The 24,575-nt window shown below is 36.4% G+C and overlaps 1 protein-coding gene across 2 annotated transcripts in view; it reads right to left on the minus strand.

The window, feature by feature from the left end:
* Positions 1-24,575, minus strand: part of EML5 (echinoderm microtubule associated protein like 5) — a 123,774-nt gene that overhangs the window by 7,143 nt on the left and 92,056 nt on the right. Inside the window, exons 28-36 of one of the 2 annotated variants that reach the window (XM_006925514.3) lie at positions 23,597-23,611; positions 21,677-21,685; positions 19,904-19,982; positions 18,663-18,792; positions 15,670-15,768; positions 12,619-12,639; positions 4,751-4,924; positions 3,140-3,348; positions 879-1,036 (exon numbers count right to left, since the gene is read on the minus strand). In XM_006925514.3, coding sequence (XP_006925576.1) covers positions 879-1,036; positions 3,140-3,348; positions 4,751-4,924; positions 12,619-12,639; positions 15,670-15,768; positions 18,663-18,792; positions 19,904-19,982; positions 21,677-21,685; positions 23,597-23,611 — 894 coding nt within the window. The remainder of the gene's footprint in view (positions 1-878; positions 1,037-3,139; positions 3,349-4,750; positions 4,925-12,618; positions 12,640-15,669; positions 15,769-18,662; positions 18,793-19,903; positions 19,983-21,676; positions 21,686-23,596; positions 23,612-24,575) is intronic. The other variant, XM_006925515.3, reaches the window with a different exon arrangement.

Genomic DNA, 24,575 nt, shown 5'->3' on the forward strand with positions numbered 1-24,575 from the left:
GCGGAACAGTGTACTACTTTATTTTCTGCTAGATGGAACTGCTTGTCTTAGGAAAAAAAAACATGCCCTTGCACATAATACAGTCTTCCTGTGTGTGAAAGGCCAACGCTGTGTCTTTGTGTTCCACTGAGACGCGTGGGATCTTGCAGTCCTGTACCGAAATGCACTTACTTCCTGGTCACACAGATTATTGACATGCACGTGAATATGTTGGTAGGAAATCAATTATAATTGTAATCGATAATTATCTAGTCATTAATAATTATCTAATTGTAATCAATAATTATCTAGTTTCCACTGGAAGGTTTGAAAATCATTCAGAAGAAGGCCTCTCCACTGACTTAAATTTTGAGGTCTCGTATTAAACAATTTTACCTAATAAGTTTGCCTCGAACAAAAGCAAACACGGCAGAGTTTGTTTCCAGCACCCTCTCAACCTTTCTCATGCAGCAGGATGCATTTTACCCCTTAGGATCCAGTTTGAACAAAAAAAGCAAGCAGTCAAGATGCATCCTGGGTTCAATGGCAAAGATTCCCCCATGAGTCACCTGCTACTCAGCAAATACTTACACAGGCATACGGACAGTAAGAAAATCAGTTCTTAACCTGCAAAATAACTACCTAGCCACGCCTCAGAAAAATGATCACCCCAGTTGTTGGAGTTTAGGTTTATCTACAATGCAAACAAATCAGAAGTGATTTAAGATCAAAAGAATCAACAAAAAGGCACATAAAAAGCAATAAAAGAAGCATATGACGAGGAAGGTCACAGAGGATAATCCGTGCAGTCTAGAAACAGCCAGAATAACTAACTGCGGCCTCAGGCAGATCACAAGGCACTGATGCTCAGGAAAGCTGTGGAAAGAAGAAGGACTCACGGCCTTTCCTTGCCACCAGTCACAACCAGTCCATCTCGCAGGGTGGTGTACATGGCGAACACAGGCCCGTTGTGAGCTCTGGCCACAATCCTACACAGTATGTGATCTTTCCACACACAGACATCTCCACTGATGGTACCTGTAAACGTCAAGTTATTCTGAAAAGGAGTGGGGAAGGGGGAGATAAACTCATCAAAAGTTCAAATAGAGTTCAAGCAGATGCAGTTCTCTATGTAAGTGTGAGCCTGCCTCACCCCAGGTATGGAGGGACTGGAGGGAGAGAAACGACTCTGACTGTGAGGCTTCGCCTTGTCCGGGCCTTTGCCTACTCCAGGTCTGTTCCTCGTTAGCAACCTTGGACAAGACTTTTAACCTCTATGGGTCTCTGCTCTGTCACGTGTAAAACAAGGGAGTTCAGTCTCTAAGGTCCCTTCCGATTCTAAAACATGTAAGTCTAGCTCATATCATCCCTTTGGATTGCATCCTTCCAGCTGCCCCAGAAATAAAGGTCATTCGTAACTGAGAGTGAAAAAACGAACAGAAATAGGAGGTCAAAATAACTTTTTATGAGGTCTGCTAAAGTATTTTGGCATAGGAAGAAAAACTATTACCTATGGCAAAGTTGTAGTTTTTCAGATTTCACTAGCTCATGAAGTTAAAAATAAACATTTGCCAGTGCTTAAAATGAAGATAGCAAAAGTTAATGCATTTCTGCAATCAATCCAAAATAAGATAAATTTCTTAAGGTACCAAAAGTTTAATAATGCTTTAGGTCATTTGAAAATTGCAATCCCGATATAGCTTATTTATGTGGAAAGTGAAGAAATCAAATCCTGCATCTTGTGCTATTTTCAGCCTATTTTAGCTTCACTTTTAAAGCAACTCATATAAAATCTTCCACCAAAAACAATATGGAAAGAACCAATAGGAAAATAAGACTTTGACTTACGACAAAAACAAACTGAAATTTCCTTTAACCTTTCTGAGTATACCAGAGAGTTGGTATGTTTAATGTTCCTACAACAATTTAATGTTACTTCATATTCCTCACCATTTATACTTATTCTCTACAGCTCGTATGTGAATAATAATGATCTGTCATCTAGGAGCATCGTTAATTCATGCCTCACTGCAATAAGAATGTAAATGCTTCAAATGCAGAAACCAGTCTCTTACTTCCCTTGCTCTTCTCATAGCCCCCAGCAAAGAAGTTCAAAAGGCTTAAACGGAGCATCAACCACCCCGTTACAAAATAAAATATGCTCAGTGCACTGTTGCTTCAAACACAAAAGTCAATTATGACTAATATTTTAATCTCCAAGTTTATTTTCTATTGGGAATGGGCAGCTGACTACATAAGGAATTTTATATGTGAATAAAGTTAATCTACGTGGGCAAATTAAACACCACAAGCCTTTAAATATGTGGGGTTTTCTTCTGGAAAGGAATTACTGGTCTCATATTCTGAATCCCCAAAAGATTTAACCGGAGTTTGACATGGGATGGTCCACATTTTCAATGATCTTTTACTCAAAAACAAAACTGTGCTTAAAGGTTCTAAAGTTATAATTTTCTACCTACCGTGTTATATACCCACATAAACGCGTTAGGAAGGAACTCCACTTAGGGTTTTGATACTCCAAAGGATTTTAAAAGCCTGGCCAGGGCAGGGGATTAAAGGAAAGGGGTGTGAGTTGTAAAACAGAAGCGCGCGCGCGCGCGTGTGTGTGTGTGTGTGTGTGTGTGTCTGTCTGTAAGGCGATGGCTCTTGAACAGTCTATTCAGACCAGGAATTGTGCTCTTTCCTCTTCCCCTGAATGAGACACTGGCCCACTGCTTTGAGAAGCATTGAGTGAAAATGGGAGAGAGAAAAGAAATCCTAATAAACTCAAGGACCACTTGAAAATTACATTTCCTGATTTATCTTTCTTTTATTCTGACAACGATTTAGAACCTAGGAAACTTAGGGTGACATTTAACAAAATTTTAAAGAAAGCTTTTGAGAATGGCAATGGCCCAAGAACTCAAATGTTTCCTTATAATCCTTCTCCCTCATTAACTTTCCTCCCCACTCCCTGATTTCTGAAAGTATCAGAATTTTAAAAGATGAAATATATGCATGACCAGGACATATGTAATGATTAGTGGATTACGGTGCCATATAAAGAGCGTTAATGTGGCTTATCTAAAGCAAAAAAATTCAAAGTAGTCCAATTTACATAATTCAAAGTATACTACCACAGGCATTTTAAGAGACATACTGCACCAAATGCGACAGCGAGCATGGTCTGCATCCGGGCATCGTCCAGCGTGCTCAGTAGCCCTTTTTTGCTAATGAGAGCCCTTCCTGCCAGTGTCCAGAACTTCACATGCTTTACTCCCACTGAGACGAACTGGCAATCTGAATCTGGTCGGAATTCCGCCACAAAAATACGTTGGTTGTGACCAGCTTTGCTGGCAATTTTGGCACCTGATAAAAAAAAAAATAAGACAAAATTATCTGGGTTAATATAAGAACTAAGATAATTTTTATGGGATCGAACAGTTATTCAAAATATATAGTTCAAAAAACAAATGCTTATAAAAAAGAGAGAGAGAGAGAGAGAGGGTGTGTCCTTGCACTGCTACCTAGCGATCACACCATATACAATTACTTGTATAGAGGGTCCTTCGGACAGATGTTCGCAAGTGATGTGTGTATTTATGGAGAATTTCAGTATCACTTATGGGGGATTTTAGAAACCATATCTTTTTTTCTGTTTAGCTCTATGATTTTTTCCGCTAGCTATGTAACTGAAAAGTTCTGTCCGAAGTGTATTAAGTAATATTACCCTACTGATCTTCCATTATCACTTAGAATATGCTTCATTTCCATTCTTTTTAAAAACACATTAAGAACTTTATTGTTAAGTATCATACATGTCCAAATTTACATCAATTGATACATCTCTGCTCATTTTGCAGAACACAATCATTACACAATTTCCTTAAACCTCAAGGGCCACTGTTTTAGATCTTTCCCTGCTCGTCCCCCTCCGCACTTCTCTCTGTGATGCATCCTGTGCAGTCTGCTCTGCCTGAGGACAGACCCCAGCCCAGCCCAGGGACCAGGGAGCCCCTTCCAGCGGGGCTGGCCCTGCAGGGGCGGGCAGGGTATTTTCTCTTTTGGTCTCGGGCTGAACTCACGCTGGGCCAACCACTGAGCACCCATGTTGGGCCCCAAACACCCTCTCTCTTTTATAAGCCTGCCTACTGTTCTTTGTTTTCTCTTTGTCCCATTTTCACCCCACATCTGAGTGGATGACTGTAGATACTCTAAGGAAAATGAACTCCAGTTAAGTTTCATGGAGTACTCCAGAACCTGGATTTGGTAGTGGATTATTATTTTTTAATGAAAGTAGGGAGAAGAAGTTGGGGAAAATTCCCCAGACAGAAAGGGGCTGAAACAGTAGGATTTCATGCTCTGTGTTTCCCGCATCAACTAAGCCTGGCCAGTACTGTGTGCAGCGGACAGGCACTGCTCACTCCTCCCAACAGCCACTGGGGTTTGAAAGCAATGTCATTTCCATTCTTTTCGATCTTTCATACCCAATCAAATGATAATTAGCAAAAATGCTTAGACACATAGTTTCTTACTGAAAGGAAAGCAGCAAATCGTTTGTAATATTGATAACTTTCATTAGTTTGTTTCATGAGTTTACAACTTTGCTGGGTTTTTACAGCGGGACATAACTATAATAACACCTACTGAGTGTCATGTCGGGTTGCAGTGAATAATAGTTTCTATCGCCAAGTCAAGGCAGATGTTAAATAGAGAATTTGTATTACCATGGTATCCTGTCTTTAAAATCACAACGAAAAGAGCATCCTACCTTCCTGCCATCTCCAAATGGTAACAGTGTGTTCTGGGTCCAGCCCCACAGACAGCAGCAGCTTGCCGGTAGCGCTGAAGCTGACTGAGCATACTCCCTTTGAATGGTCGCATCTTAGCACAGATAAAGTCTGCTTGTTTATTGCATCCCAGATGTGGATAGAAGGAGCGGTAGCTAAACGAAGATAAAATCCAGAAGTTGAAATACATCTATTGCAAATGTTTCCATGTATAAAGCTGATGCATACTCATCTCTGAAGCATGGAAAAATATGTACCAAAGAAAAGACTGTATACTTAATTAAAAAAAATAACTCAAAACTAAGACTAAATTTTTAAAAAAGGGAAGAGGAAGGAAAGGGAAAAAATACTTTAGTCTATAGTCCAAATACCACTTTTGAGAAAATACCATTTAGCCAAGCAAATTAAGCAATCACAACTTTAAACAACTTCTCAAAAATAATGTTTTAGATACATGTTAAATCTTTATATAATTATATGGAGAAACAGATAAATATTACATGATTAAATACCAGGGTATATTCGGTACTTATTTATCTGAAGGACAGATGAAAAGCAAACACAAACTGGGAAAAGTAATAGGTAGGAAACCACTTGAAGCGATAGATCTCAGATGAAATTTTTAACCATATGGACAGATTCCTGGTAAAATGCTAAGTTCATATCACTTTATGTTTTTTAAAACAAGATTTCGTGAGATAAATAATCTGCTATTCTATTTTTAAAATTATATTTGTTGTTGTTCATCTTGTATAGCCCATTTCTACTGCTTAAAAATTTTCCCCCAGTTTTCTGTATTTCCTACATTAAAAAATCATAGCTTTGTGTGTTCCTTTTTTCATGAGCTATACCCTTTTAAAGTGAATAGATAATTCAGCAGATAATTCAGTCTCAGAACATAAGTACTTTTAGTAAAATAAATATTAATGTGAATTTGCTTCAAATAAATCTAAAATTATTGTATTGCAAAAATAAAGCAATATTAAATAGGATAAGCTGCCTTAAAATCATTTGACGTAGAAAGAAATTCTGGTCTATAAAGAAATATGATAAATTTAGACTACATTGTTCACCATCTATAACTTATAATATACAATGATAAATTTGATAGTTCTTCAAAGTCATTACAAATTATTAAACCAAGGATTTAAATTTGAGTATTAAGTAAAAATTGTTCAAAGATTTATGCAACTTTATGTAAAAAAAAATTAGAATTATATGGAAAGACAAAAATTTATCATATAAGGTATTTATGTGTGAAAAATTGACAATAATTTAAGTACTAGACTAAAATTTGAATGTTCTCCATTCAATAAAAGTCAAAGGATATGAGGGACTATAACTTAATCTCAATCAAGAATGTTAGGTGGTTTACATTTAAAATGTAAATATACACTGGTACATTACTATAACTTTTTGCCAGTGATAAACATTATATAGGTGTTCTATAACATAGAAACATTTTTATGTTTAAAAAAAGCACCATGAGGCAATCCATATACTATATTTGCCTAAATGTGATATAGTAGTTAATGAATTTCAAGAAACATCAGTTATTTTTGTCTCCACATTTAATGTCATAAATTACAAAGAGTTCCATTTATCTAAAATTTAAATAGCACGTAATCTTAAGTAAATTGAATTACTTAGCTTTTCAAACTTTTTTTAAAAAATGAGATAAGAAGCTTATATCAGCAATTTACATTTTAAAACATACAGGTACGACTACCGTAAGATTGCTACATAGACATTTAGACTGTTCTAAACTTAGATCGATGACAGCGGTAAAGATTTAAATTACTGGACGTTCTCAAGGTCTGACTTACCAAAGAAAAATTAAATTATGTTCATTAAGTATATTTTATTTTCTCCTATAGTCACCCCTTGGTTTCTGGATTTCTGTGAGGGATTGGTTCCAGGACCCCAGGATACCCAACTCCTGAGATATCCAAGTCCCTTATGTAAATCGGTACAGTATTTGCATATGCCTTATATTTACATACAGGCTATAGCAGGGCAGGCTTCACATCACTTCGTTCACATGGATTCAGCACAGTGCTCAGCACGTGGCAAATTCATTCTGTGGTTTTTGGAATTTTCTGAGACTTCTCCCCTCAAATATTTTTGAGCCATGATTGGCTGAATCCATGGATGTGGTGGTACCCACAGTTCCTGAGGGCTGACTGTAATCTGAAAATGGTCTCTCATTATGCTACAGCAGCAGGTACTTCCCTTACTTCTCCCCTTCCCGTCGGCCACCAGATATGAGTGTCTGTCGTGGGCCAGGCATGCTACCAAGAACATATACTTTCTAATCCCTCTTCTAGGCAGGTATGTTTTCTCATGAACATAGGCCCTGAGAAGGTAAGCGACTTGCCCTAGGTCACATACGACTCAGAGCTTGCAGAGCCAGCAGAGATGTGCTGTCTTTAGCACCCAGGTTCTCATCTTGCTCTTTCCATCACGTCAAGCTGTCTCTGGAAAATCAATCCCACCAACTTTTCATAACCATTCTTGACTCTTAGTCTCTAACGTAGAAATACCTCTTTAAATTACTAATTGGATCTCATCTCCTAAGTTTTAAAGGACAGTCTTTCTCCATCCCTGTGGGATGGAGAATAAATGCTATACTGTAAAACAAAATTTTAATTGGACCATTAAGTGTGCCAATTGTTATTCTGCCCTTTACTCTCTGTAGCGGACAACTCTTTGCTGTACAGTCAGCATCCGTTCCCTCCTTCCTGGTTAATAAAGCTCTGATTTCATTCAGGAACCCTCTCCTGCCTCATGTAGCACAAGTAATTCAGGGGAAAGGCATGGTGTGCTCAACTGATTAGTCTAAGCCCCTTCCCCTCCATCCTTAACTCCCGACCCCTCCCATCCCCGCCCTCTGCCTCTGACATCAGTGCTTCAGCTCAGTAACCCAGAATGAGGTCTCCTCTGGTACCCGCCTAGGAAGCATGTAACTCCAGCTGCTACTGGCAGCCTTTTTATGACCACGAATACAACCAGTCTTACGGGTGAAGTCGCTGCTGTGGGTGACAGCAGAAGAGGTGGAAAAAGGAAGTACATGGTGAGTTCCTGAATCAGCAACTCCTAAATCCACCCTCCCGCTTCATTGTGTATGCAAATAAATTTTCTTATTTTCTGTCATAGAGGGCACACAGAAAACCACTAGTCATTTATGAACAACTGCCCATTGTGACAAATAGTAACTAACGCCAGAGAAAGAACTCTCTGTCCTTGATTTGTCTTCAGGATCAAAAATGTCAAATTCTTAGCTCCTAATACAGAGAGTCAGGTGGGCTGAAGAAGTTTGTCAGAGACAAAAATGTTGTTCTCTTAGTGTGGACTCAAAATACATTTAATGGATTCAAATGGTAATTATACCGTATCTTTTCTAACATATGTATTTACTCTCCCACATTCCCAAGTGACAACTTAAAAACTTTATCCCCCACTTATTTCACCACCTCTTCACTCTGAGCTGATGAAATGGTGACAATAAAAGGCATCAGACAGTGGGGTCCTTATTTTCCAGCCCCCAAACTTCCCGATCTCCTTCATTTGAACCTACACTCCTTTCATTCTTTATGTCTGTGGATAACTTATTCCTGCCCAATTATTCCTCCCAAAGTAAAGTATCCTCCCATCTCAATTATCCAGCCAGCTCCTTAAGCAAAAATTAAGTTATCCTTAATTCCATACTTTCTGGCATGCCCCTATATCCAATTCATCAGAAAGAACCGCTGGCTTTACCTCCAAAATGTGTCTAAGTTTTCAGCATTTTCACTCCGGCCTCCCTAGTTTACAGTTGGTGGACTAGTAACAGCCTCCTAATTTTCTGATTACTTCTTTTTCCCCCTCTACATTCTCAATAGTGCAGAAAGTGAGTTTCTCAAAGTATGGATTATATCACATCACTCCCTTGCTTAAAACTCTCCAATGATGGACTCTGTACTCACCATGAATCCAAACTCCACGATTAGCAAAGCCCTACTTCTCTTCAAGTTCATCTCAGGCTCTCACCCCCAGTCACAATTACCTTCCTGTTTCTTGACCTAGCTTTAGGGCTTCCTGCATAGGTGTTAACAGGCAGGCCCAAGGTTACCATCATTAGGACTGCTGGTTGGGCTGGCCTGGCCTGGCCCCTGGCTAGTGTGTAAGTATGCAACTTTGGAAATGTTCCCTATGTTGACAAGGCTGTTTTGTCCACCTGGGCCCTGAACACCTGCTTTCTTCTGGGAGTTAGTATTTCAGTAGCTGGGGCTAGTCTGTGCCTATGTGACCAACCCCCAGTAAAAACCCTGGACTCTGAGTCTTGAGTGGGCCTTGCTGGGGAGAAACACTGCACCCGTGCACTGCATCTGGCTGCTGGAAGCAGGTTCTATGAGATGCCTGGGAGAGAGGGCTGGGGAGCCAGAGAAAACCTGTGCCTGGATCCTCTACACTCTACCTGATGTGTCTTTTTTCCTTGCTGATCACTCTAATAAACTGTAGCTGGGTCCTGTGATTCTTTCTAGTGAATCATTGAATGTGTGGTGGTCCCAGGAACCCCAAGGCAGGCCTCAGCCTTGAGCCCTCAGTTCATTCCTATCTATCATTTATTTTTGTATCATTCTTGGTTGAGCTAAATGTTACCACCTCTGAGTAAGCACTTTTTTTTTTATTGCCATCACCTTGTTTGCTGTTTTTTTAAATCACATTTATCACAACCTCAGATAGTGTTACATTTTAAATTTTATTTATTGCCTGTCACTCTCTAGAACAGGAGTCAGCAAACTTTTGCTATAAAGGGTCAGAATGAGAGAAAAAATGAAGATATGCAGGTAGTTGTATAATAAGAGAAAACAAATTTCCACAAATTCTTATTGATGGAATTCATTAAGTAAATTTTTTTTTATAATACAGATTTACTAATGAAAAGAATGAAATTATTTTTTACGGATACTATTTCAATTAAGTGAGGTTTAAAATCAGAGTTCTTTATAATCAAAATCAATTGCAAATGTTTAATATCTGTAATAGTTTTACACATTTTGACTCTGAAAATGTCTCACACAGGTGCAAATTCAAATATCAATCCAAAGCATATGACTAAGCGAGCATATTAATCACTCGGAAGGCATTTAGAGAATTCTAGTAGGGTCTTGTTTTGATATTTGCCTTTTAGCATGTAGTACACTGCAGAATAATCACTTTAAATTGAAGATTAGATGGAAGTTCCTCAATTGTACAGTTACACGGATTTTTTAAATATGGAAATTTTACTTGCACTTACTTCAAGACCTGAAAAATGACACTGGAACTATAGTTTGAGCCCCCAAAATATGTTTGCTGCAAATATGTGTGGGAATGGGAATCTCGCTTCTTAATTTCTGACAGCACGAAAAGTCTAGAACACAGTTTCAGGTTACTTGCAATTCAAACGTTAGTTGTCATCGAATGACTTTACTGCAGTATAAGTTTCACATATAAGCACTGTAATTGTAATTTCAGATTGTAATTGTAGTTTCCTTGAAACTTAAGGTTGAATTCATTAAGGAACATTATTAAGTCTGTGCCAAAAACTGATTTCCAAAGCCACTCAGTTTTCATACTAGAGACTGAGGGCAGTTCCTCTCATTCAGAAAAATTTCAGTCTAGGCTCTCAGCTCCAAAAATTGCAATAAAACTTGACCATTGACTGAACCACTGAACTGCTGTGGGGATAGAGCAAGTCAGGGGATTCAATCTCTATTTCTAACATAAAATCATGGAACTGATGATGGTTAAGTCTATGGGAGTGAACGAAGTTAATGGTTGACTTTGGTAACAAAATATGGAGGTTCAATAACATGTGACAGATTGAAATTTGTTTCCACTACCTGCTGATGAATAATAACACAATAACCACAGCCCTTAAAAGCCTTAAATTTCATAAGCTTTGTAAATTTAGCCAACTATCCCTTTTCCTGCTCCAGCTCCACACATATTTTTACCATCAGTTGTAATACATCTGAGCAGATTCCACTTCAAGCTGGACTGAATTAATGTTTTCTTAACTTCTCTGAAAATATTATCTTTTGTAGTTGTTCCATGGAGACTATTCATAGAGGCTAACTCTTCAGCCACTTCAAAGTTGGCACCAATTCTTCAGGTGAACAATTGGCAACATCTGTCAACCCATCAAGAGCCTAAGGGAAACCAAAATCATTTGCCTTTTTTTTTTTTTTGGTCTTGTTTTTGACTACTGATATTGTTCCCAATGTCCCCAACTCTTTTAGGAATAGTTTTTTTGCCAAAAAGCTAATAGTCTTAAACAAGTTTATATTATCTAGACGTATTTGCTGTAATCAAACATGATTTAATTAACGCTCAGTCAGTAAATAGCTTTTCTTGCTTGGTTAACAAATGAGCCATTCAGAAGCTTACTTTGGTTGTATTATTTTTTATTTTTGTAAAAAAAAAAATTAGGTTATGATGATATTGTTTTAAATTTTCTAATTTTTCTGATTGTTGGTATCCTGTGAGTTGGGAATATTGTGATATTTAATGTTTAATGCAAAAATGTTGATGTATATTGTATTCCTTTAACACAGCTATACTATCCTTGCATGATAAACACAATGTCTTACTAATATGATAACGATATAATCCATACTTCACTGTGCCTTAAAAGTGTCACATTCTAAGTCCACTTTCTTGTTTTCCCCTTGTTTTCACATGATTGATGAACATATGGTTAAAAAACAAAAAATGCTGTACAACTATGATACACACAGCACTCAAGACCTATCAGGTTAGAACTGCACCACTGCACTCTGCGGTGTGCCAAGCAGTGTGCCAAGTGACGAGAGTGTCCCATATGGTCTCTTTCGTAGTTCTACCATTGTAGTACAAAAGTTGCCATGGACAATATGTAACTGAGTGTGGCTGTGTCCAATAAAATCTATCTATGGATACTGAAATTTCGATTCCATATAACTTTCACATTTCATGAAATGTTAGTCTTTTGACTTTTTTCGACTATTTAAATTAGTAAAAAGTGTACTTAGCTCATGGGCAGTGCAAAAACAGGTGGTGGGCCAGATTTAGCCCAAGGGCTGTGGTTTGCCAACCCCTGATCTTGAGTGTTATCAAGAGAATAAGGACTTTGCCTGTTGTACTGGATAAATTTGTAGTTGAGTAGCCAAACTACAAAGTTATGCTTTATGCTGGAGGAAGGTAGAGAAATAGATACAAATAACTGAGAAATGTTTTCTTACTAAACTGCTAATTCTTACTATATTATGTAAACTAATATAATAAATTGTTACTATATTATGAAAGTTGAGTTGAAAAAGCCTTGTTATTAAAATATCTAAAAACAATGAACACATTGTTCATGTATTAGTTATTTAAATTCACAAATGCTGGTCAAAATCAACAATACTTATTTTCAAATCTTTAAATGATCTATTCATCTAATATGTACAATGGGGATAGCATATAGAATGATAAATTTCTTTAAAATTTTATTGTTAGGTAATAAAATTTATTGATTCATATTTAAGTTTTCATCCTGCTTCCACTCTTACCAGCTATATAATATTGGCAAGTAAATACCTACCATGAAGAATTCTTGTGATGACTAAATATATAATATATGCAAAGTGCTTACAATAGTGTTGGGCAAATATAAAAGGTAAAAAATATTAGTTTCATCTACCATTATTACAGACTGGACTCAGTATCATCACATTAAAATGATATATTCTTCATTTTAAAAAAATCCAAAATAGGGTCAAGTATCTTATTACTGTATAAAAATTTGGACTATCATTATTAAACTATAAAACTAAAACAGAAAATAATTAATTTTCCTTACCTGACATGTCTGCTGAATCACCTAAAATGGAAAAATAGCAGAAAAATAATTATCCATAAATAATGGAAATACTAAAAGTTAAATTTGTAAAACCTCAATTATCATAAAATAATGAGAATTTTTAAATAATTTAAGTGTTATATAGAAAATTAATTTTATGTGAAACTGAGTCAACTGTAAGTGAAGTCGATAATTTTGATTATACATATATATTAACATTCTATGTATATGACCTTTCAAACTTTGAGTAAATTATTTTCTTTGTTTTTAATGAGCTACATGAAATTTTCATGTTAACAATATTGATACGATTTAAATTGATATGACCCTCATTTTGGTTACAAAATGAACTGTTAATAGACCCTTTAAGGTTATAATGCATCTCTACTTGAAGGGAAGAATTAGATCTAAACCTTCTGAGAGAATTGATGGCAAAAGTTACCAAATAACTCAAGAAAGAAAAAGTTCTTAATTCAGGCCACGATTGAACCCCTTCCTTAATGTTTTCAAATTAAACATTTTCTATATGAATAAAAGACTGCAAAAAAAGACAACATGAAAGTCTATGCTTGTTATATTTGTGGTGGAAATATCTATTGAATGAAAGCAGAAGTCTTTAGCAAGAAAGAGAGGAGTAAAAATTTAGGTATCCTTTCAAGGTAGATGATTGTTCTTTACTTTGGTAGAGTCTATGTCCCTATGAAATAATGATTTCAAGGACATATTGATAATGTCGGCCCATAGTGTTCTGATATGGAATATAAAAAAGAATAAAGTAGCTGACAGCTGAACAGGCTACTCAGGAAATATCACTTTTAGTTCTGAACGTGCTCTGATAACAACCAAATGGTGAGAGGACTTGAAACTAGTCCATATGAAGAATGGTCGAAAGACTTGGTGTTTTGTTTGGAGATCAGGCTTGTCCCTGAATACCTGCAGAACCTGGGACAAGAATACAAATAAAGACCTAAATATCACAGGCCTAAGTATTTTCAAGCTGTCAATCAAGATAACTTAAAGAAGCACTTTATAACAGCTTCCAGAGGAGAGGTTACGCTACTTCATTAGCTGTTCAGTGATGATGGGGTTCAAGCATATGTAGAAGGACCCTTTATTGGAGATGTTACAGAAGCGATTCAAACATTTCATGACCGATTAGATAAAATGATATATTTGGCCCTGAGATTCTTAGATTCTAGCCAAGAAAAAAAAAGTTTGACTGACGAAAATACCACAAAGGCAAATATTTCAATTCCTCAGTGATCTAGATGACTTTTGACAAAGAGAACCAGTATCAGGCAGTGTTCTGTGCTTTGCAAATATTAAACAAGCTTGGCAGGCAAAGTGCTGATTCAATTCTCTTTAGATTCAGAAAAGAAAAACCCCTCACTCTTTCGTCTTCCCTTGAATCTATCTTCCCGCTTTAGTCGTTGGTAAAGAACTTTTGTTTTGAGAAAGGGCATAAGTAGGGCAAAGCACAGGGCTACGAGCAGGATCTAAAATTCAGCTCTGGACTGCCTGCACTTTGACTTGGAAGGAGAGAGATGGGGAGATCATTAGCCATTCCACATTCCCTATGGTGCTGACTTTCAAATTAGAAGAAGAGAGTCCCTCATCATGTGTCAATTATATCTCAATTAAAAAAAAAAATAAGCAGAGAAGAGTCCAATTTCATGAAAGATTAATTTGTGACCACGTTTCTTAATCAAAAGAGAAAACTGGGGCACTAATATGTTAGGGCTGCTAAACGGAGGGAGAGGAGGGGACAGGAAAAGAAGGAACAAAGCTGGGGAATGAAAGAACGAGACCTTCTAGAATTCTAGTCAGAATGTAAATTCCGTGAACGTAGAGATTTGAGGTTTTTTTGTAAGCTGCTTGTATCCCCAGCGCCTACAACAATACCATTCACATGGCAGGTGCTCAGTAAGTTTGTTAAATAAGTGAATTTACTCAATAAAAATAAACTGAGCAATAATAAAAAAAAAATAAGTATATGCCAAGAGGCACCAAACTAGATGCTTTTGTGACCGAAATGATAATAACATAATTCCTCAATCTTCATGCAGAGTGACAATAAGGCTTCAATTTCAAAAAACGGCGCAAAAAGGGGCTAGACCTATGTATTTATATTCAAAGATTAGAATATTTTGTATGTAACAGTTTGTCTACTTTCTTTTTAAAAGTAGAAAACTTTAAAAATAAAAGAATTCAAGAGTCTTTGTGGCATAACTGTAGAAGTAAGCAACCTAGAGAATAAGTATCGGAGTGATCAATTTAGCACCTGTATGAAGATGAAGATTTTAAAAGCATAAATTATCTTGTTTAAGAAGTAAAAGACACCTGAGGCCCGCTGAGATCCAACAAACCTCATGATTTCAATAACTTTTAAAAACTATGCCAGAGTTGTAAAGATCTGACTGACGGAATCTATGATGTGTACACAGTGGTCACTGATGGGTAGACGTGTCCTAAATAGACCTGCTAGCCTCTCATCATTTTGCTTGTAGAGTTATGGCCTTAATGTTTACATTTTCTATACTTAAAGAAAAAAAAGAAAAAGACAGCAGTCCGGGTGATTTCAAAAACAGTTGTCAAATTACATCAATCCCAGGAAAGGAAAAGGGCAGAGGGATTTCCCACCGTGGAAGAGCCTTGGCATCTCTCTCCCGTCAGTCTAACCCCTGCTGACGCAGATGTCCTGGCCCTCCGTCTAGTTAGTTCTTGGCCCTCCTATTTACTTCTAATTCTTCCTTTCTGCTTTAAAATTAAATCTTTTTGCTGAGCAGAAATTTCTGCTAAAGGACTAAATCCAACTATTTCAACTACCATAAAATAGCTTATTCTTAATTCTGAGCTGTCTGAACCAATTCAGATGACCAAAGTGAGAGAAAGGCACCTGAAGGAAATAATATGTTCAAACTGGTTGTGTGCTTAATGTGCAAATACATTTTGAACAATACACAAATATATTTTAATTTTTTCCTAGGATATCGAATTAACTTGAACAAGAAATTACTTAAAATTGTTTCTTTTTAAAATATAGAAACATACCTACTTGGCCAGTTGCCACTATGTTGATAAACTTGGGGTGCTGATTAACAGTGAGGCACAGAATATCATCATTATGTTCCTGATAAAAACTCTGAGTCCCTATAAAAAAGAATTTGAGAATTAAATTTGAAAACTTTAAGGTATTTAACAACCAAATGCACTTATGCAGAGCAATAAACTGCTGTTTAACTTACTTGCTTATTCAACACATTTTTGAGCACTTCATATGTGCACCTCATCATAAGGATGGAAAAATGACTCAGACACCTCAAAAGGGACAGAGCCCTAAAAGGCATAAACTTATGCGACACGAGGCTAGAGACAGCAAGTGCCACGAGAGAGTTGAAGATCAAAATGCTATGGGAATTCACAGCAGAAAGAGTCTAATTATAGGCACATGGATTCCTGGATTGACAGAGCAGATTCTGTGATTGTGAAGGTGAGTAGGGAAGGGAATTCTAGGTAAAAGAATACTTTAAGCAAAGGTACAAAGGCAGGAAAGTACTGGGTGTGCAAATAGATGGCTCATTTGGCTGAAGTATAGCGTCATGAAGAAGTGAGAAATATAATTGAAAGGCAAACTGGAACTAGAATTAGAGAGGATTTTGAATGCCGCCTATTAAACTTCATATTTTGCGATCTGTGGGGAAGTGCTGAAGAATTTTGATCAAAGATGTAATCCATCTAGTAATAGTGACAGTAAAAATCCTTTGTAGACTTTGACCATGCAGCAGGCAATAAACGTAGGCTTGTGCAAATAAAACAGGGGTGTAAAAGGTGGTAGGTTGGGTCCAGATTACAGAGGGCCATCAGTACGAGGTCCTCCAGAAAGCAAAACAAAACAATTCAACGATAACGCTTAACAGATCTAATATTACTTTAACACTTCTTCTCAAAATGAAATGTGCCTCATATTTTCCAAAGCTTGAGAGTTCAGTTAAAGGGACCAACACGCAATCATATGCGCTGTTAGCTAAACTGGTAGATCGGCTAGTAGACCACGAACATAGTGATGTATCCCCAAAACTGGAGAGGCCAAATCTCAGTGCTTGGTCTCCCCTCTGCCCTTGCTCCGCACCCCATCATTAGAAAGGTGATTAAAAATAAGAAAAGTAAAGAAAATTATAAGGACAGTCACATGCTGCGTTAACAACATTTTGGTCAATGATGGACCGCATGTAAGACGGTGGTCCCATGAGACGGTAATGAGCTGAAAAATTCCTATCACCTAGTGACATCCAAACATCATAGCACAAGGCATCACACGCGTTTGTGGCGATGCTGCTGTAAACCCACTGTGCTGCCAGTCATATAAAAGTACAGCACATACAATTACGTACAGTACAAAATACCTGCTAACAATAAAAAATGGCTATTTTACTGGTTCATGTATTTACTATACTATACATTGTATTGTTATTTTAGAGTGTACTCTACTTAAAAAAAAAGTTTGCTGTAAAACAGTATTCTGTGTTATACTGGCAGGTAGCTCTTGTTGATGGTGTTTCTTGATTGTATCATTTTTTTCCCCTTGTGCTTGACTTAATTTCATGTTGTTTCATAAACTGAGTGTGCTCCAAGTGTACAGTGTTTATAAAGTCTACAGTGTACATTAATGTCCCAGGCTTTGCATGCATTCACTACTCACCCACAGCAACTTCCAGTCCTGCAAGCTCCATTCATGATAAGTGCCCTTTATAGGTGTCCAATTTTTTACCTTTTATACCATATTTTTACTATGTTTAGATACGTTTAGATACACAACTACTTACCACTGTGTTACAACTGCCTATAGTATTCAGTACAATCACATGCTGTACGGGTTTGTAGCCCAGGAGTGATGGGCTGTACCTGAGCCTAGTGCGTCATAGGCTGGACCATCTCTGTTTGTGTGAGTGCGCTCTGCGAGGTTCGCACGCGTCACCTCATGACACATTTCTCAGAAGGTATCCCTGTCATTAAGCAGTGCATGACTGCATACACATAAAAGTGTACTTACACATTTATCGTTTTATAGTTTTTTTTTTTTAATTTTCTATTTTCTTTGAAGGGTACATGAAGTCTCACTTAAAGAGAATTTTCTTTCTAAGTGGTATTTTTTAAATGACCCAGATAATTAAATGGAAAGTTGCCACTGACTTCTGTGTGATCTTGGTGAATCCTTTTCTTTAGGAAACCACAACAGAAAGATATTAATGATTAATACTGACTAGGGGTGGGGGGTTATCACTGATATAATCTACTCTTTACCTATTCAGCATAAAGTTATCAGAAGAAAGAGCCAGAAAGTCTAGACTAGATAACCTCTATTTTTACATCCAACTTTCAGACTTTATGAAGTTTACATTTTTTTTGAAATAAAACAGAATTCAAAATTACATACTGAATGTTGTTAGTAGGCTTATTACATCATTGGTCATCAAATGATGCTGAGAACTTTGCTTTTCAACAATCCAATCAGTTAAATAAACATCAAGAAATGTTTTCTCACCTTATTGAATCCAACAAGGTATCATCAGTGAGCCAAAGGCAAGCAGCTTTCTTAGCTAGCTTCTTTGGCTTTCTGAAGCCTCAGTAAGAACACTACCCACCTCATCCCCACCCCTCAGCAGTCGACTCACCCAACAACATGTGATTTGCAACCACTACCAGAGCCAACCATCCAAACCATCCATTTTCACGTTAAGGTTATGGGGAAACAGTGAAGTTATGAATGGTTTCACTATAAAACTGCTTTTAACACAACAGTAAACCTTCACTTCTAACAGAGACCTGTGGGCACTTTGCATTATGAAAGCCTTTTCTGCTGTTATAGTCCATCAAGACTAGACATTTGGTTACTTGAAATAGTAATAGGAAGTTCTACAGTATTAAATATTTATATTCTGGGCTCATTCATTTTAATTATAGTTTTAACAAAGAATTTTAAGATGCTAAATAAAAAACCTTAAATTTTAAAAAAAAGTAGGGGATGGAGAATCTGGGTCTCCTACCTGTAGCAACATGGTGCAGAATCCCAATGGATGCAGTATGATAAATTATATCATCGCCATCATTTAAGTAGTGGACATTATTCCTACAGTCTCTGCCTCGATAGCCAAACACAAGCTCCAGCACGAGGTCCTACAACAATGATAAAACCATTAGACAGTCCCTCTCATCTAAATGTCCACCAGTTTTTGTTGTGTACAGTACTATGTCTTCGGTCAAAATGGAGGATGAGTTCTTGATGTTTTACAAACTGCGAACACAAAATTAAGCTAGACATATTCTCTATGTAACCTGTTTTGGACAGCTAAGACACACATTTCATACTTTTCTACATAAAGTATTAAAAATGAAAAGAGAATCACAGGTCATCTAAGAATTTTTTAGTCCTTAAGACTTCACGTATTGAACACCTGGATACTTCTTGTGCTCCAGAAAACAATATTTCAATTTGTGTTCACTGTTAGTTAAAATGTCTGATCCACATACACTACTCAGTATAAATTACGTCCAAGTGATGTATGTTTAAGGATCTGAACAGTGCACGATGTTGGTGCATAAAACCAAGCATGCCACCTGATAACTCATGCTCCGTTTCAGCAGATAATCCAGCTCCTGAAGGGTCCACCACTTTCACTGGCCTCGGGAGGCTGAGTGGGACAGGAAATGCAACCATCACCCTCCCATAGCCTCAAGACCTCGTTTATGACCTGTTTTAGCCAAGTTGGCTTGCTACTGCTAATACTGGGGTTATGAAATGCCTGGAGAACTTCCCTTCTTAATTATTGTAGAAAGTTTCTTCGGTTGGAAGTAGAGCCTTCACTGAACCCTAAAGTGAATACACTGCATGGGGTAAAAGCCCCTGGTTTAGTTTTAAGTATTAAATTTTTAACATAAATTCAAACCACTAAATGTAAGACACTGCGAAGGTGCCTGTGCTTCTGTCAGCCATAAATCATTCCCATATATTTACATTTAGAAGTCCTCTGAGACACAGTTCAATTCAGGATGTTATTCACTGAAAACTAAAAGGATGATGAATAAAATAAAAAGAAGCAAGATATCAATCTAAAACTCAGACTTGACAGTTAAGCAATCAATTTTTACAACCAAACAAAAAAGATTATTTGCAATGTTTATTTTTATAAAAAATGATACTATTCGGGTATTTTACAAAAAGGAAACAGAATAAACTCCAGATACATTTTAAAGAACAAGTTAACACCAGACAATGGGTTTTTCTCACCTCTATAGGCCTCTTTTTCTTGCCAACGTTGTTCGTCTGGAGTTTCTCTGGCTGCGGCGGGGCTCTGCTCACAGGGGGCCTAAGACAGGGAAGTGGGAATGAGGAAAGGCAGCGATCAGAGGCACCTGTCACTGAGCCTCCCTCACCTGCCATCTAGGAAGAGATGTCTGGCACGCCGTCCAAAAGTGAACCCCACCTGTGCTGCTCACTAGACTGTGATCTCTACATCTTTATATCCTCAAAAGCATGAAGGTGGAAAGAAAATACTAGACCTCTTATTCATTTTATTTTCTTTGCTATATATTTCATAATGTAAATACTATAATAATATGAGAGCAGACTGCTTATAAAAATATACAACTGTTAGTTTTACGTACTTAAAAACTTCTTGATGGGGTGCATTATCGACAAAGCTTGGATTACTGCTTTAAAGTATTTATCACAGTAACCGGCACACAGCAGGAACTCAATATTCTTCTTGAACTGAATTCTGAAAATATTTCTGCAAACTTTGTATACCGTTGGCAACAAAGATCATGTCAGAGTTCAAATTTGGACTCGTTATCTTCCTCTTTGTGCCCTTCACCTTCTCTTCTTCCTGAAGTCCCTAGCGTGGTTGTGGCATCACCATCAATTAGTCAGGCAAGACGTTTTACAGTTACAAAGCACTGTAAACCACACGGCACTCTACCGAAGGTGATTACTACTGCCTCCGACTCCTCTTCCCATATCCTCACTATTTACGAAACATGTATCAACCTTACCTGCACAGTAGCTCTCAGGCTAGCCTTCCATCTGTTTCCACTGCGAGTTCAGGATCTACTTACAATGCCCCATTAGGTTCTCATATTGATTCATTAAATGTGGAGGCTCTTCTCCTAAGACCCTTTATTTAATTTTTAAAAAACTCCACATCATTTAGTTTTAATTCAGATAACTACTTTTCAAATGTTTAATAACCTGAACACTGAATCTAAATCAATCATCTATCAATTCTCCCCTCCAAATTTTAAGCTAATATTCAATTTGTAAAAACTAAATCAAGAAATAAGACAAATTAACTTTCCTGTGAAAAAATTCCAACATTTATGAACAAGTCCATAAAAAGCATAATATTTGTATTCTTAAAATGATTTTCAAGTAATTTATGTATAAAAAGCAAATGAAGTATTAATATCTTGAACATGTAATATAAATGTGTATTTTCATATGTAATATGAAGCAGTATGTAGAAGGATACAAGCATGATTAATTGGTGGCATAAAAATTAAATGGACTTAGAAGACAAAGAACTTCATATTACCACAAAATTTTGGTTTCAAATCTTTTTCAATACTTTTTGAATGTCTATAAAAAATAAATGTAATTGAATTTATAATATTTTACACAAAAATATTTCTGCTGGGATCATTTTAGAGAATGATAGCAGCCTTGACTTTTTTCCAAGTCATTTTGTTGAACTTGATTCAATATTATCATCTGACAGCTTTAAGAAATAGGTAATTTTTTACCTGTACAATCCTGTGTAATAGTTAAGATATATTATTGCTTAAAATCATACAACTTGTAAAATTACTTATGTAGTATGAATCTAATAATTGAGATGTTATTCATTTCAGGAAGATTCATTTCAAAGGAGAGGAATGTGAAAAACTGAACAGAGGTGAAGAAGACCAAGTAACATAGCTCGTTAATGGGAAATATTAAAAAAAGATAAAAAATATGAAAATACAAAATTCAGCCTCATAAAACATAGAAAAGAAAGAGGATTACCTGGAACCTCTTTTCAGCAGCAGATAAAAAAGGACATGATTACAACAGAAATTTAAAATATTAGCAAAACACTTCCTATGATAAAATATTTTTACAAGTTTAATGATGCAGATAAACTATATTGCATACATTAAAGGCCTATTGTTTTTTATCACTGCATTTAAGAAAGGGCTTAAGTCACTCTTAATGGCAGGGATATCAGAAGAAGGTAAAAAAGAACAATAAGTGAAAACTCAATATGCTCTATGCTGTAACCATTAAAGCTTGCCATTCTTATTTTTCTCCACTGTTATCTGAATTACAAACAAAATATTAAAGCTTTGTTCTTAAGAAAGGGCAGTAAAACATTAAGAACTAACTTAAAAGGCTAGCAGCACGGCAGCCACTCTTAAGGAAACTGTCTACGGAGTCTAAGCTCTCCCTGTTCTGATCCAAGTCCAGTCCCATTGAGCAGGCAGAGTGAGTCACTCAGGACGACGCTGGACAGGGGACTTTGCTAGCAAAAGACGTAAGGTAACTTAAAAAAATTTTTCCTTAATAACATAATGACCACAACAGAATTGGATGGGACACAGAAGTCATCTCATCCATCCTCCCACTGAAACCAGGCATCCTCTTTACGTGTCTAGGACATCTCTTTAGTAGCAGCGGTCCTCAATCTTTCTGGCACCCGGGACCGGTGCTCCTATGAAAATCTAATGCCTGATGATCTGAGGTGGAGCTGAGGCGGTGATGCTAGTGCTGGGGAGCGGCTCTGAATACAGATGAAACTTTGCTCACTCACTCACCGCTCACCATTTACCTCCTGCTGTGCAACCCGGTCCCCAACAGGCCACAGACCGGTATTGGTCTGTGGTCCAGGGGTTGGAGACCTCTGCATAGAACCAATGACAACTGATCATCTAAACTCTGCATAAACATTGCTGGTGACAGGTCACTTCTACATAAAAGCTGTTCATACCCAAGACAGCAATTGTATCCCTACTTAGTTTTATTTTTTCTTTTAGATAAGTGATTCCTACAACTTGTGTGAAGTGGCCTCCAACTTTCCTTCATCCTGAGCTTCCTTCTAGACCACTGTAAACTATCAACGTCCCTTTAAAATGCAGAGATCAGTCCTAAATAAGCAACTTCACATCTGAGGTTAGATCTGAATGTTTTATTCCTGTTAAAACAGGATTAGATTATACAGGCCTTTTTAGAAGTTACATCACACTCTAGACTCATATCTTGTACACATCGCCCCTTGCATAAGACAGATAATTCTTGCTGTCTGCCAAATGAATTAAGGAGTACCTAATACTTCAGTTTCTGCACAATCTGGTCTCAAATCTACTTTTTTCATCCTTATCTTCCAGCATTTTCCTAATGGTATCTTTTTTTTTTTTTTTTACTTCTACAGTAGACGAGCCTTTCCTACAATGTTCTTTTTCGTGAACTTTTGAAGACATGAAAAAGAACATTTCATGTCACTACAAGTAGCTATAAGCAAAGCGTCCCTTCTTGCATACATGTCATTAAACACACAAATATCATCACCGCCCTATGGTAATGTTCTTAAATTAATGAATATATTAAACATGCATTAAATGAAGCTTACAGGTTTATAAACGAAAATTTATGAAATGTAGAAGTAACAGTTTTATGAGCCTCTTAAGAAAACACTAAAACTATCTTGAGTATAGGAGTTTATGAGACGTCAGCTATAAAACCAGTGATCATAATAAAGACTCTTATAACGACGCCCACACACTGTACCTAAAAAACGCCAGCTCTTTCGTAGAATTAGTCTTATTTCATTTTCTGATTCTTTCTTGACAAATTTAGTTTCATGTTTTACAGGAAAAAAAAATCAATACCTTAATACTATGAAGACCAAAAGAGTAAATTTTTGAGTATTTTCTTTAATAAAATACTTACCTTACTACCCCCTGCCTTCAACAGGAGCAAGAATAAAAAAGGAAACATATTTGAAAACTGATGAATAAAATGTAGCAGTTCAGTAAAGAGAATAAAGGCGAGATGACAACAGAATTTTAAAGAAATACAAACATGCCTAATCTTATGTTTCATTTGTTTGAATATTTTTATTCAAAACTATTTGAAATTTGATTGACAATAAATTACTTTAAATACAGAAAATTTGCTTCACAAATATTTATAGAAAAATAACATATTAATGTCATTTAGGCAAAAAGACCCCACAAAAATATCAACCAAGTATAGTAATTATCAAATTGTCATCATAGTTTCCTTTTAAGTGGATAAAATATTTGATAAGCATTTAACTGTTTATAAGGTATTTTGTTTCATATTTGATGACAATATTTTATTTAAAATATGAAAGCAATTATTTATACAGACCATTTTCTCTCCTCATAAATATATTCAAAGTTGGTAAAAACAAATATCTCTTCATTTTTATTTCCTTTGATTCTTTCATTTTTTGAAAAAGAAGACTCCTAACTATGAATCTCATTACTGGCTTCTTCTGTCTTGATATTTTCAGACGAATTTAGTAGAGTTTAATTATAAAATAATTTGAGAATCATGTGCAAAATAATTTCAAAAATAATTTGAAAAGATTAGCTGTAAAAAAATGCAAGCTGACAGCAAAGATTAAGTTATGACAGTGTCAAACCATTCTTCATGAGCAGTAAAATATTTCCATCTGTCAGAATTTGGGTCACTTGACAATGAGGTAGAAAATTTAAGTGTTTTACCATGAAAGACGGCCTACACATTAAAATTAGGTCACATATGCTAACATGCCAAATTTATCTGACAAATGATAATATTTTTCTTTTAAAAAAATCAATATAAAAAATGAAAAAGATTTATGGGAATGTCTAGAATTCCTTCTTCTCTAGAATATACTTTTCATTTTTCACGAGCTGTG

Source organism: Pteropus alecto, unplaced genomic scaffold, assembly GCF_000325575.1.
Source record: "Pteropus alecto unplaced genomic scaffold, ASM32557v1 scaffold8, whole genome shotgun sequence".
NCBI classification, from domain to species: Eukaryota; Metazoa; Chordata; class Mammalia; order Chiroptera; family Pteropodidae; genus Pteropus; species Pteropus alecto.